This window comes from Heloderma suspectum, chromosome 7 (assembly GCF_057233095.1).
Source record: "Heloderma suspectum isolate Gila_16-S chromosome 7, 16-S_ref, whole genome shotgun sequence".
NCBI classification, from domain to species: Eukaryota; Metazoa; Chordata; class Lepidosauria; order Squamata; family Helodermatidae; genus Heloderma; species Heloderma suspectum.
In genome coordinates this window covers 6,149,354-6,163,800 of record NC_139464.1, presented here as the reverse complement: position 1 = coordinate 6,163,800, position 14,447 = coordinate 6,149,354, and the positions used below count along the sequence as shown (strand labels likewise).

At 49.0% G+C, this 14,447-nt stretch overlaps 1 protein-coding gene across 1 annotated transcript in view; it reads left to right on the top strand.

Annotated features, from left to right (window-relative positions):
* LOC146339305 (uncharacterized) overlaps positions 1-14,447 on the top strand; it is a 235,057-nt gene that overhangs the window by 106,387 nt on the left and 114,223 nt on the right. Inside the window, 10 exon segments of the mRNA XM_084811682.1 lie at positions 461-496; positions 753-797; positions 1,563-1,657; positions 4,752-4,782; positions 4,914-4,949; positions 6,920-6,961; positions 10,295-10,333; positions 11,526-11,561; positions 12,835-12,978; positions 14,163-14,315. Coding sequence (XP_084667808.1) covers positions 461-496; positions 753-797; positions 1,563-1,657; positions 4,752-4,782; positions 4,914-4,949; positions 6,920-6,961; positions 10,295-10,333; positions 11,526-11,561; positions 12,835-12,978; positions 14,163-14,315 — 657 coding nt within the window.

The window sequence follows — 14,447 nt, the reverse complement described above, 5'->3', positions numbered from 1 at the left end:
GCAGTAAAATTATATAGTTAAAAGAACAGTAAATTATAACTGTGGCATAGGAAGTGGCAAAGGTGTACAGAGGTGGAAATTAGGAACAGTGAAATATAGCCATGAAACTTTGAAAATAGACATCTTGAATTCAGAGCTCTTCTACATGAGGCTGTTAATCCACTGTATCTACTTTTGGTTTCATCACAGAACTGAGATCCAAGCTACACAAAGAGCTTTTCCTTCCCTGCTTTTCCACTACATAGCCTCTAGATGGTGCTGTGCTTTAGCAGAATAATGTAATTACACGAGTAGGAAAATACATTTTCTTTCACTTTCACAAATATTCCTTTTTCCCTGGTCTAACACCCCCCCCCCCCGAAGCAAAACTGGAGGCTTTTCCAAAGAACCTGTAAACAACTGTGAGTAAGGAATGACAAGTACACAATAAATGCCTCATGTAGAAAAACTCTCATTCTAGGAAGAGCCAGGGAAGAAAGGAGAGTCTGGTGTCCAGGTAATGCCTTGAGAAATCTAGCCTTCCTTCTAAACCCTTGCACTGCAATCCATTGTGTACTTAAAGAAAGTACATCATCACATCAGCATTTTTGGTGAGTTTTCTGGGATTTTCAGGATAGTGTAATGTACACAGTCTTACCTCCTGGGTAGAATGGGCTCTCTGCATTTCAAGTCTTCAAGGGCTCAGACACTGCTACAGGTCTGAAGCTGCTAAAATAGTATTGCAGTCAACACGGATTCTTCTATCCTTCTAGGGGGAAGCTGGTACTCCTGGGGATCAGGGAGAGCGAGGAATTCGGGTAAGGAATCTCTCTGGGCTGCATGGTGCTGAGGCCTGTAATTTGACACGTCTCTGCTGGCAGGAACAGGTCATTAGGGATGATGGGCAAACCAGGCTATTTCTGGTTCATATCAATTTCGCCTGTATTGAACCATAGATTGTTAAATCCAATTTCTGCATCAGTCTGCAATTAAAAAGAAACACACAGGAAAACTTGCTTTTGTATGCAGCTTTTCCTAGTAGATGCATTTTCGTACACTACTATTGAGGTGAGAACTGCATCACAAAATTAGACATGTGCAGCCTGAAGGATAAGTGTAGTCTGGGAAGTGCAAATTAGGTCCTTTTGTTTAAAAATGTGGACGATGAAACAACATTCTTCCCCATCCCCTACTGGTCATAGATATTTCTCCAAAGAACGCAGATAAATTCTAAATTCTGGCCATCTTCATGCATGCAAGCAAATAAACCAGCTCTGGGGCTTAGTTCTTGTTGGACTGTACTGCCTCAAACTATAGTTAAGGGTTCCCCTAGTAGAATGCTCCTCCATGCAAAAAATCTTCCCTGCACATAAAAAACTAGCATGTCAAGGAGAAGGCAAGGCCAGAACTCCTTTTCCCTGACACACTTGTTTTTGATGTGTGACGATTATTATTATTTTGTATAGAGGTGGAGGTCATCTCAGACCCTACCTGCAGTCTGGAGTGGTACAGCCCTGACACAGGTTGACTAGCCTAGTGAGAACAAGGCCAGAGTTGCTGATTTCCCATCAATCATTCTACAGGGTCCTTTAGGACTTCCGGGACGTCCCGGAGAGCATGGGATGAAAGGAGATTCAGGAGAACCTGGCAAAGATGTAAGTTGAATGCTGAGAGGACTGTGGAGTGGCGTGGAGGGAAATACAGCTGGCATTTTTGTGTACTGTATGTTGGCCATACAGTAATCCTGCTACACTGCAACCTTCCTTGAATAGGAAGCAGTTACATATCCCATAATGATATGGGATTAAGTTGCAGTACTGGGATTTAACAGATTTTATTTTCTTGGGCTCCAAGATCACCGCAGACGGTGACTGTAGCCATGAAATTAAAAGACGCTTGCTCCTTGGGAGGAAAGCTATGGCAAACCTAGACAGCATAGTAAGAAGCAGAGACATCACCTTGCTGACAAAGGTCCGTATAATCAAAGCTATGGACTATAAGGAAGGCTGAGTGCCGAAGAATTGATGCTTTCGAACTGTGGTTCTAGAGAAGACTCTTACGAGTCCCCTGGACTGCAAGGAGGCCAAATCAGTCCATCCTAAAGGAAATCAACCCTGAGTGCTCATTGGAAGGACAGATACTGAAGCTGAAGCTCGAATATTTGGGCCATCTAATGCAAAGAGAAAACTCACTGGAAAAGACCCTGATGCTGGGAAAGACTGAAGGCAAAAGGAGAAGGGGACGGCAGAGGATGAGATGGCTAGATAGCATCACCGATGCAATGAATATGGACTTGAGCACACTCCAGGAGAGAGCGGAGGATAGGAAGGCCTGGCGTGCTATGGTCCATGGGGTCACGAAGAGTCGGACACGACTGAACGACTGAACAACAACAACAACAACAACAACAACTGGGATTTAAGTATTTACTTTAAAAGAGGCCATGATATATGTCACTGCGTGCCTAGAACGCAACAGCTATTGAAAATCATTCCTTCTCTTTCCGGCGTTCATATGGTGAGTGCCGTTGGTTACATAGCCAAAACAGCACTACCCACGTACAAAAGGGAGGTATCAACTGGCTTGGAGCCTTGGAGGCAGGGTTGCAGACAACCTTTTGAGAAAAAAAGTAAGGGGAGACAACCCCCCCGCCCCCAAACAGAGGACTGTATGTGCTCAATGGCCATGGAATTGTGACTGACTGTTGCGGGGGTGGTCAGACAGAAAACTGGAGGGAGGAAGAACAATGGACTGGAATAGCTGAAACCCGGAACAGCAGCACTCCACACTGCAACATTCTGTTGCAGATTTCACTTGTAAAAACAGTTGACAACCACAAGGAAAGATGGATAATCCCACTGTGGCGAGTGTGCAAAACTATGGAGCAGTCTTCTCCATCGTGGTGCCCTCCACATCATAGAAACATAGAATCATAGAGAGTTGGAAGGGACCTCAGAGATCATCTAGTCCAATCTCCTGCTCAATGCAGGCTCTGCACAGCATGGTGCAGCTACAGCATCCCTGACAGATGGCCATCCAGCCTCCGCTTAAATGCCTCCAGTGAAGGAGAACCCTTCACCTCCCACGGCAGTCTGTTCCACTGCTGAACAGCTCTCGCTGTTTGGAAATTTCTCCTAATGTTAAGCCAAAATCTGCTTCCCTTCAATTTCCAGCTGCTGGTTCTAGTTCTGCCAGCAGGAGCAACAGGGAACAAGTCTACTTCATCTTCTTCTGCATTTCAGATATTTGAAAGCCGCTATCATGTCCCTTCATCTTCTCTTCTCCAGGCTATGCATACCCAGTTCTTTCAGCCACTCCTCTTAGGACTTGGTTTCCAGATCCCTCACCACCCTGCTTGCACTTCTCCAGACACCCTCGAACTTGTCAATACCCTTCTTAAAATAAGGCACCAGTGTGGCTGGCTGGGACATGCTGGGAGTTGTAGTCCAACACATCTGGAGGGCACCAGGTTAGATAGTGACATCAGTGCATGATGGCCTATTGGGTGGGGAGTCCGCAAATATTGACTTACTGGCTTACTAGCCAGCTGGCATTTGTGCTCTCCACAAACTGCCCTGTGGTGCAAAAGGAACTGATATCTACACAGGACAGAGTTTCCCCTAACTCCTCTAGCTTAGGCAGGGGAAAGAGGCAGGGATTTCTTCATTACAGGGAAACTAAGAAAAAGTGGGAGAGACCTCTGCTGTTTCTTATCTTATCCAAACCTTCACACCAGTGGAAGCCCTCTGCCTCCCTCCCAAGACCTCTGTGTTGGCCAGGGGACTGGAGAGACAGAGAGGTGGACTTTTCTCTCTCTTTTGCTGCAGTTTGGGTGAGAGATGAGCAGGGTGTCTCCTGCTGTTTCTAGGGATGGGAGAACCAGGGATGATCCAGCTTGCTGAAATTCTCTGAATTTCACTTCAAAGCTCGGTTCGGCTTGCTCCTGTTCTCGTTTGCGACTTGTTTTTTCGGTTCATTCAAATGGGGAACATTGCACATTTTGAGAAAGTTGTGCATTTTCCAAGCATGCATTCTGTGAACATGAATGCAAGTTCAGGAATTCGCAAAACTTGGGGGGGGGACATGCGCCCCTGTTCGCATTTGCATTCAGGGTTGCAAAAAGGGCATTTCTGAGTGATTTGCTCACTGAAACCAAATCCTCATACATCCCTTGCTGTTTCTAACCCTCCGTAAACCAATCTTCCCCAAGCTGGTTCCCTCCAGGTGTGTTGGGACCGCAACTCCCATAGTTCCCAGCCAGCATGGCCATGTTCTGCCCTTTTGTTGGAGAACCGCAAAACCTTCATGGGCCAACCCTCTGGCCTAAAGAAGAATGCTTCTTCATTGCCTCCCACTTGACTTGCTCCCTGCATCGTTGGACCAGCGAGGTAGTGTGGGAGGCACCCAGTTCCATGAGCTCAGGAGAAGCTCTGGTTCTACAGGCTCTGGTGGTGTGGGATCCAGTTAAACATGGCTGCTACCCACCGGCCTCAGGTTCAGAGGGCCCCTGATACCAGTCACAAGCATGGTCCAGTTCATCAGCCAGCAGCCCTGCAGCCTCTGCCTTGGCTGGCTGACTTTCCTCCTCTGACTGTGGGGGCAAGACAGTGAGAAGATAGGTGGATTTCCTGATGCCGGCTACTTGGTGCAAATGCGCCAGCCTCTGAGGAGATAGTCAGCATTCTTGGGTGGTTCTGAGGGATACAGTGAAGTATCTCTGTTCAGCAATGACGTTGGTTTCATTCGGCCTCTCTCTTCCTTCTCCTAGGGAGCCGCTGAGGGAAAAGAGACAGGGGCAAATCTGTAGGTTTGCACATTCTCCTTGTTAGCTTTGCATGAGAGCCCTGCGAGGCACACGCAAAGCATGACCGATTTTCCGAGCTCATCTCTTGGGATTGTTTTCATGGTGGGGGGGGTGTATTGTGTCTCTGCAGGGTCAGCCCGGGCCCCCTGGAGTTCCTGGGGAGACTGTGAGTAATGCTTGTTATGCTGACCCCTCTGGGAAAATATTGCAGGAGGCGGAGAAAGAGGGGTCTCATTCCCTGACAAACCTGGCTGACAAAAGCCTAGCCAGTCAACAGGGATGGCTCCAGTAAGGGTCTGGAGGTTGGGCAAGATCTGTGGGGACCCATATCGTGAAAGCTGAAGCAGAGCCCAGTGTCTGAGGAGGCAGGGAGGTGGGAGAGTGAGGGCTGGGAATGAAAGTGGCAGGAAAGAAGCACTGCTATATAGGGATGTACGAAAGGTACTTACCTTTCCGCGGATTATGCTGATGCTGGGGGGAGGCGTTCCGTCCCTCCCCCCGGAATCCTGGCTGGCTGGCTCCGCTCCGCAGGGATTCTGCAGAGCCGCCAGCCGGCTCCGCCAGCCGCCGGACATCCGGCTGCTGGCTAGCAGGGATGCAAATGGCGGCAGCTGTAGCCGCCGCTGTTTGCGTCCCTGCAGTCAGCTGTGATAGGCTACATAAATGTTTACGTAGCCTATCACGGCTGATTAAAAAAAAACACAAAAAAACGCACGTACGCAAATGGTGGCGCCCATGGGCTCCGCCATTTGCCTTCCTTATTTTGGCACGTCTTAGTCTACATAAACATTTACATAGACTAAGACGGCGAAAATAAGGGGAACGCAAATAGCGTAGACGCTACACTATTTGCGTTCCCCTTATTTTCGCCGTCTTAGTCTACGTAAATGTTTACGTAGACTAAGATGTGCCAAAATAAGGAACGCAAATGGCGGCGCCCATGGGCGCCGCCATTTGCGTACGTGCATGTTTGTTTGTTTGTTTTAAATCAGCTGTGATAAGCTACATAAACATTTAGGCCAGGTCCTGGTCCTGACAGAAGGGTGAGGGGGCATTATATCAAGACGGGGTCATGAGATGCGTGTTGTGTCTCCAAGGGAAATTCCAGGGGCTGACCGAGCCTAGAACTAGAAGGCTGATATGATCCTCTCAGGTAATCCTATATCGGCAGCCAGACAGGACCTGGGTGATCCTGTACAAGAGGGGTAGGCAACCTGGTGCCCTCCTCATGTTTTGGACAACAATTCTCAGAATCCCTGACCATTGGCCATGCTGGTTGGGGCATTGGGGAGTTGTAGTTCCAAACATCTGGAGGGTTCTATGTCGCCTACCACTGCTGTACTAGTTGACCTTTGGGGGCCTTCCAAAAGGTAGTTTTTATCTACCTATAGGCAATAAAGACATTTCTTCTAGTTCATGAAAAGAGCAGGACCAAGTCCTGTCCTCTGCCAAGGTACAAATACCTGAAGGATTTAATCCACGTCAGTATTGCCTGTGTGGGATATGTGCTGGAGTCATGTCAGAACTGCTCCAGCACAGTTCAAGAGAGCAGTGTTGCCCGCTGACCATTTTGCCACCCCCACCTTCAGTTGACAGCCCTTATTTTAGCATCCAACAGGGCACGTGTGAAGCATTGCTACAGCCATATCTGCTTCTGCAGCCTACACCAGGCTCCCCAACACAGAGTCCCCGTTGCACCTGGCAAGAACAGCTGCTGGCTGCATGCGGAGGTGGCTCTGTTTTTGGCTGGTGTTGCTTCTCTGGTAATGTCTGAAGGTGCTCTTAGAAAAAAGTTGCCTGTGACTTGGACGTTCCCCTTTCATGTCATGTTCCCATCGACTGATCCCAATGGGCAAATGGGAATTACCCCTGGTGCCAGACTGTAGAGGGCAGTCTGCAGACAACTTCTGGCTTTGCCTGTGCTGCTTTAGCCTTGCCAGCCTTGAGTTGGGGCAAAAGGCAAGGGAGCCTCTTGAGGTTGCCTAGCAACCATAGCAAATCCTCCCTGAGTGAACCAGAAGTGTTCGGAGGAAATTTGCCGACATTGGTGGGCAACAGCAAGGCACTGCTTCTTCCCTCTGAAAAGTGCTTTATCTTCCTCCCTTGTGTTTATGCCTGTCCCTCTGGAAATTCTAGGTTTTTCCCCTGGAAAACAGCATCGCCATCAAAGGAGAGAAGGTACCGTTTCTTCCCCTCTTGGAGAAACAGTGACTTAACTGAATGCACTGCATGACTTTCTGGAAGAGCTGGCAGGTTCATTTAGATCCCTTTTCTTCATTCCATGTCAGCACGGACTGGGTTGGCCATCCCCACCTAGAGCATGCAGGCTGCATGCAGCCCTCACTGACCCCCACTGTGCCCTGCCACCATGCTGCCAAAATTTGCAGCAGCCAAAAAAACAGCTATTTACCATTACAAATTGGGTCAAATTTAAGTAGTTCGTAAGCTAAATTTGACCTATTTACCTCTCCATAGCAGAAAATACGGGGGGGGGGGGGCGTTATGCGCACCAGCAATGCGCCATGGAATTCCGAGGGAAGGTGTGAGGGAGGGGGTATGGCTCATGGGGGGGGAGGTCCAGGAAGAGATAATGGCCCCCAGATCTGCCGAAGTTGCCCACCCCTGACCTAGAGGCTGAGAGTTGCAAATGACACCATATTGATCCTTATCTTCCTTTTTGCCATTTGATACCATCAATGATAAGGTGTTGGGGACAAAACTGCAGTACCTGGTGGGAATCTTCAAGGCAGCCATTAAGGATCAGAACCTGGAACGTTTGTGACCCTCTGGGTGACTCTAAAGCTTCACGATGAGATGTCCGGCCACTGAGAAGACAATCTGTGGCTTGGGTGCCCTTCATTCCACCGGAATCTGTAGAGGCAGACACCGGATTTCTGTGAAATGAAGCCCACCAGGCCTGGAACCCCTCTTCTTCCCTTTGAGTCTCCTTCTCAGGAGATCCCAAGGAGCAAAGGCCGTACGGGCCGCACTGTGGTTGCTGCGGGAGTTGAGACACTTGAGACAGCTCAGTGTCCAGGCAGGGGCTGCCCTGCTAGTGCAGTGTGGAACAGTCTTGTCCCAAATCTAATCAAGGAGCCTGCCCCCAACAGCAACATGGCACATCTGCATTGGCACACCTCTTCGCAGGTAGAAACAAGTGTAGCCTATTTACTAAAAATGAACAACTCTGATTTATTCATTTCATTTCTATACTGCCCAATAGCCGACGCTCTCTGGGTGGTTCACAAAAGTTTCAGGGGCTGACTCACAGTTTGGGTTGTTTGGTGGGAGCTTCCCAGGTCTAGGGCCTGATCTGTTTCAGTTCATGGGAGATTCTGCTGGTTTGCTGTACCAAAGAATAGCCCTGGTGGACCAAAAGCCCATGTGGTCCAACATCCTGTTCCCTACTGTGGCTAACGAGATGCCTCTGGGAAGCCCAAAGCAGGACATGAGGACCTGTCCCACTTGTGTGCCCAGCAGCTGGTATCCAGAGGGATGTTGCCTCTGATCCTGGAGGCAGAATCTGGCCCCCCTGAGTAGCCACCACTGAAAGCCTTATCCATCGTCAGTTTGTATAATACTGTCAGGGTGGACACTGAACCCATAGAATCCCAGAGTAGTTCTGATTCTGAGGAAGAGCAGTCGCTCCTGGGAGAGGAGTGCGCTCCTCTTTCCCAGGGCCAACAGCTGACGGAGATTCCTTCCACCAGCATTCCTAGCCTAGATAGCAGTCCTGGGAGTGACAGAGCGTGGGAAGCAGACTTGGTGGACGTGCGACGCCGACGCAGAGAGCAGCGCCAAATGGAGGGCGCAGAAAGGAGGCGTAGTGCCCGGTTGGCGTGCAAACAACGGCTGCACCCAGAGGATCCAAGTGAAAAGGGGAGGGACTCTCCCTAGTCCTTAAGTTCAGGGGTCTGCCAGTGATTCCCTTTCAAATGGGGACCAACTGTTCCAACGTAAGGCATAGGTACTCTGCTGCTCATATCTAGTTGCTAACAGTAGAGCTGTTAAGTTGTAAAAGAGGAATAAAGCTTTGAAAAGAATCCCTTTGTCTGTGTCTGGACTTGGCTACTGGATTAGACTGAGAGAGGCCTCCAAGGAGCCCTTGACAAATACCTCTTTAAAAACATCTGAGCTGGTTGCCATCTCGAGGTAGTGAATTCGACCGTGTTAAGAAGTCCTTCCTTTTTTCTTTCCTACATCTCTCCCACCAGTCAGCCTCATGGGATGACCCCACTGGGTTCTAATATTAGAGGAGATGGGGGAATTTATTTTATCTTATCCCGGGAGACCATAGGATTCTTTGTCATTCCCCTCCAAGGGCATAGACACTCCTACGACCCCAGAAGGGGGACCCCAGTATCGGATCCATCCCCCACCCCACCCCCTTGCAGCCGGCATGGAAAGAACCATGCTGACTGCTTTTCTGTCTCAAAGGGGGTGTGCCGGGGAGGTGAGAGAAGGGAACGGCCAGAAAAGGCTGGGATACGAAGAACCCTATGGCCTCTCCGGCCCCCATGAGCATGCCTCCTGTAGATGGGCTGAGGTCCATCTAGAGTTAAAACACAACAGCAGGAGCAGAGAGAGGCAAAAATCGCCTCCACTGCTCCTCCCATGGATCCTGGCAGAGCACTGGATCCACAGAAGCCCCCGGGTTCGAAGGCTTCTGTCTAATGAAGGTGTAACTATTGGGCTGCACCCTTATTCACATTCTCCACACCATGCATCATTTTATTCACCTCTCCCATGTCCCCCCTTGCTGGCATTTCCCCCTAAACTATAAGGTGTCAGCGTTGGATCGGAGCCCAGAGAGCCCCAAAGCAGTTCTGATTCTGAGGAAGAGAGAGAAACCATGGGAGAGGAACCCGCGCGCTGTTCAGAAACGCAGCCAGGGGGAGAGTCCCTCCCAGTACACATTCCTGAGAGTGATAATGACTCTGGCAGGGAGAGGGAGGCGCAACAGCAGTTTCTGGGCACTAGGCGCTGGCGCAGCATCAAGCAGGAGATGGCAGGCGCTGAGAGGAGGCGCTCAGCCCGCTTGGCGCGACGGCGACAGCGGCGCCCTGATGCCCCACGGGAAGGGGGTGAACGCTCTCCTCCTAGCCCATAAGTTCAGAGGTTTCCCGCCTTCCCCTCCAAAAGGAGATCAACTGATTCCTAAGGCTAGAACCCCCGAGTAGGCAGGTCTCTTAAGTCTCACTTGTAGGATCAAGCAGTTAGCATCTGTAAGCGTCATTAGGTTGAATGGAAATAAAGCCTTGGAAAAGAGCCCTATTGTCTGCGTGTTGATTCCGGCTACCTGAGGATTTCAGAAGGCAGCAGGGGCGACCTCCTGACATAAGGCCCCAAATATTCTAGCCTTTCATGGGGGCAGGGGTTTGATCTATCCCTTTCAGTTGCTCTTTTCCTGCAATGGGGCATCAGCCCCCTTGTGTGGACAGCCCTGTCTTCCATTCCAGTGTCTGTCCTTGAACTGATGGATTACATCCCAGTTGTTTTTTTTCTTCAAAGGGAGATCCTGGACCACCTGGCAAAAGAATGGATATCAAGGTAAATAAAAAAAAAATTTGGTCAGCATGATGAGGCACACCGCTTCGTTCTCCAGCAGGGTGGGCATGCCATGAAGCAACCTGGAGTAGCCCTGTGGGGGCTGGCAGCAGATTCCAAAGGGGGTGTCTTTTCTTTCTCAAATGTGGGTAATTTTTAAATAGAGTAGTATGTCTGCATGTGCCTGTGCTGCGCATGTAGATGCATCTGTGCCATTCTGAATTTTTGCTTCAGACGTGAAAACATCGAAGGCCAACGCTGCCCCGGGCATGTATTAATTAAAGCCTAAGGCTGCATTTGCATGTAACTCTAAGCTATGGTTTTTTCCTTTAGCCATTGATTGTTTTGCAGACAAGCAAACAAACTGTGGCTGCTTGTCCCCATTTCTGGTTTGTTTCTCTCCCACCCATTTTGCCTGACTTCAGAGGGGTGTTGTTTTCAGGCTGCTCTTGCCAGGCACTTCATGTTCCAGGGTGGACAGCAGTGCAGACAAGCCAGGGATAAGCCATGATTCTGGGTTCAGACATCATGACATGCCATGGTTTAAACCGGCCGGAATCCATAAGCTAACAACGCACCATGAGTCCTATTTGTGGTTTGTACTGGGTTAACAAAACATGGTTTGTTTGTGGGGGTGGCTTCAGGCACAATGAGAAGCCAGATTTCGACAAACCATGCCATGGCTTAGAGTTATGTAAGAGTTCTACATCCACATTCTTCTCCCTTCCATCTTTGTGCCCTGACTCCTTATCCATCTGTTCCATTATGAACATGTATACTGGTATGCATACTCTGGTTCCAAATCCACATGCGTCTCCTGGTGCAACTCTGGTGCAAAGCAGAGGATCTCAGTTGCTGAGCACAGGAGTGTGTGTGTGTGTGTGTGTGTGTGCATGCGTGTGTGAATTTTTCATACTGCTGAAGATTTGATACTTTAGCATAAGACTAGAGGTGTAGCAGGAGATTCTTTAAAACCAGGTACTACGCTGCTCATACTTGGTGCAACCTGTACCTGTGGTACAACAGGGGTGAGATTCTGCATCGTAGGTGCTTCCAATGCCCCAACAATACCTTATGTGAACAAATTCCTTGGTTTACCATCCTGTGATTCCAGCCCCATTGTTTCAGTTTTGTCCTATTACTGGACAAGATTCACAACGGTGTTTATTAGTGTTGTCATTTGTTCCGAGTGCAGGATCTGGAAAGCCTTTTTGAAGCTTATGGTATCAAGGTATGTGTCCATTCTGTCTAGAAGTGGTGTTATTAGAATTAAATTCTGAGAACTGTGTATCTTGAGCTACTCAGGTGGGTGGAGAATCATAGAATAGTAGGGTTGGAAGGGGCCTACAAGGCCATCAAGTCCAACCCCCATTGGTATTTGGTGGGTATTTGTTGGGGGGGCAGATGTGCACTTAAAAGCAAATTCACAAAACCCTGTTTCTGCTGAATGGTAGATCTACTCTATCCATGCACACAGCAAAACAGTGGTGATGTTACAGTTTTTTCAGTGCATGTCAGCACTTTTATCAAAAGAATACAGAGGTTTCCAAAAGGTGATCGGCAGCAGCAAAAAAATGTGATCTGGATTGTGCAGGTTGGTTTGGAAAGGTGCTAAAGAAGGGAGGAAGTTGGGTGATGTAATTATTTATTTAGATCATGGATGGGCAACATGTGGCCCCCACAGCCCCCCGGTGTGTCCCCTGCCAGCCCTAAAATTCAAGGAGACCCCCCAACCCAAAATAGGGGAAATTGTTTTTTGCAAACAAAATAGCTTCTGGAGCTGCAACAGAGCACTGAAAGTGTCAAAATTAGCTTTACACTTTTGGCATTCCGCAGCAGCAGCTGGTGCCAGTTTGTTTTTATTTTGTTTTATTTCCACCCCTGTTTTTTGCACCCATGGGTGGTGCAGCCTGCAGGGGTGGGAGAAAAATGGCCCCCAGACCTCTCAAAGTTGCCCACCCCTGATTTAGAGGAGCAAAATACATGGCATTTTACAGATACCGTAACTAAAAAAGACAGATCCCTGCCCCAAGGAGATTGCAGTCTTAATTCCAGAGTTGTGGGAACACAGCAGACAGAGCGGGAGGCAAGGGTAACAACCACCAAATGTAAGCTTGGGGGGTGCGATTCTGCAAGTTTCAAGCATGTTAGGGGAAAGCTGACTGTTGGGGGGGAAAGCTGGTTCCAATTGGCTAGCACCTGTGACATCAGCAACATTCTTTCCTGCTCCTCCATCAGTATCCAAAGGAGTTTTGCAAAAGGTGTTTGTAGGCATATAAATACATCCTTATCCCACCGGTCCAAATTCTCAAACACTTTAAAATATATTTTTAAAAACAAAGGCTGGTCAGTCTACCAAAAGCACAAGGGGGTGGGCAAAAACAGGAGATCCAGAATGTTACCATATTATTCAAGCAGGCCTCATTCAATGATCTTCTTTTGTCATTTATTAGTCTCTACGCTGTGTTTTGCTGTTTGCTCAGTGATTTATTTTTTACTTGCAGCTGGCTCTGTTGAAGGAACTGACTGACCTTCTCCTGCGGGATGGGGTAGAAATGGTGACCCAGCAAATGGCTAGCATTTCCCAGAAGGGAAAGCCGAAGTCATCCAAGAAGAAGCATGGATCGAAACAAACCGCGGACTACATGGTGAGTACAGCAAGAGAACGCAGGTGTGTCATTCTATGGAGATTTCGGGGGGAAAGAAGGGGGGAAAGCGCTGGTCCCCATTGCAGTAGACTGAGTGTGCTTTCTGAATCATCGTTACATTCTTCACCACAACAGCTCTGTGAGGCGAGGGGCCCTGGCTGACATCAGCGAAAAAGGCTGGCCCAGCTCAGGAAGGTGCCGAGAGCCTGTCTACTGCAAGACCTGGTCCCTGGTCCTCTGTCTGACTTGTCTCCACCTGGTCTGGGAGGACGGCACCCAGTGGAGGCTGGTGGCTCCTATTTCAGTGGGGCAGTGAATCTGCTGAGGATTTCGGTCAGAACCAGTCAGAACTCTAAAGGAGGTCTCCAAGGTGCTGAACCGGTTTGGGGGATTGGGTTAAGCACTTCGGGTAGCTCTTCAGAGCGGATTCATTGCCCCACCGAAATAGGATCCACCAGCTTCCACTGATGGCACCCCAACTGGCCTCAGTTACAGTAGCGGCGTCTGCTGCTGAAAGTGCCTAAAGATGACCAGAATTTAGGCAGTGGAGGCTGGTGGCTCCGATTTCGGTGGGGCTGTGATTCCATTCTGTGTTTTAGTCTGAACTGTCCAGAACTCTAAAGGAGCTATCCAAAGTGCTCAACCCTGTCCCCCAACTGGGTTGAGCACCATGGATAGCTCCTTTAGAGTTCTGGACGGTTCAGACTAAAACACAGAATGGAATCAAGGCCCCACTGAAATCAGAGCCACCAGCCTTCACTGGATTTAGGACAGGGGTGCTGAATCTCTTTCAGCCCAAAGGTTGAGTTCCATTTTGGAGAAGCTCTTAGGAGCCACATTCCAGTGGTGGGCAGGTGAATGCAAAAGGGGCGAGGCCAAAAATTCCAGCATATTTAATATGTCTTAATATTCATCTGTGTAAGCCACTCTGACAGCCTTTTCTGGCTGAAGAGTGGGGTAAAATAAATATTTTCACTTAATACTACCAGTAACTCAGCCTTAGGAGAGGCATGTCAGCCTTTTAGAATTGGTGGGGAAGCTGCACAAAAGCTGGGAACCCACCAGACCATCAGTGGCTGGGAGAAAGGGGGTGGGACCAGGGGAAGGGGGTGGGGCCATCAGGCCAGACTGGGGGCCCAAGATTGCTTCGTAACCTCTGACTTTTGTGAGTACGCTGTGCATAGACTTCACTGAAGTATGAAGTTCCTGGTGAGCTTCTGGCTGGCACCACGGAAGTGACCAAAGAAGATCCAAGCATGCATCTGGAGCACCCAGTTCCAGAAGATGAGGAATCTCTCTTGTCTCCTTCAACTTTCCCACCTACCACTATTGCTAAGGTAATTTAAAAAAAAAATCTGCGGATTAGTGCTGAACTGAAACAGGGGAGGGCGCTTTTTTCCAAAATGAGCCCCCCTCCCTTCCACAGTTTTTGACACCCCTTGGTGAAAGAGCAGAAAACTGTTCACAAA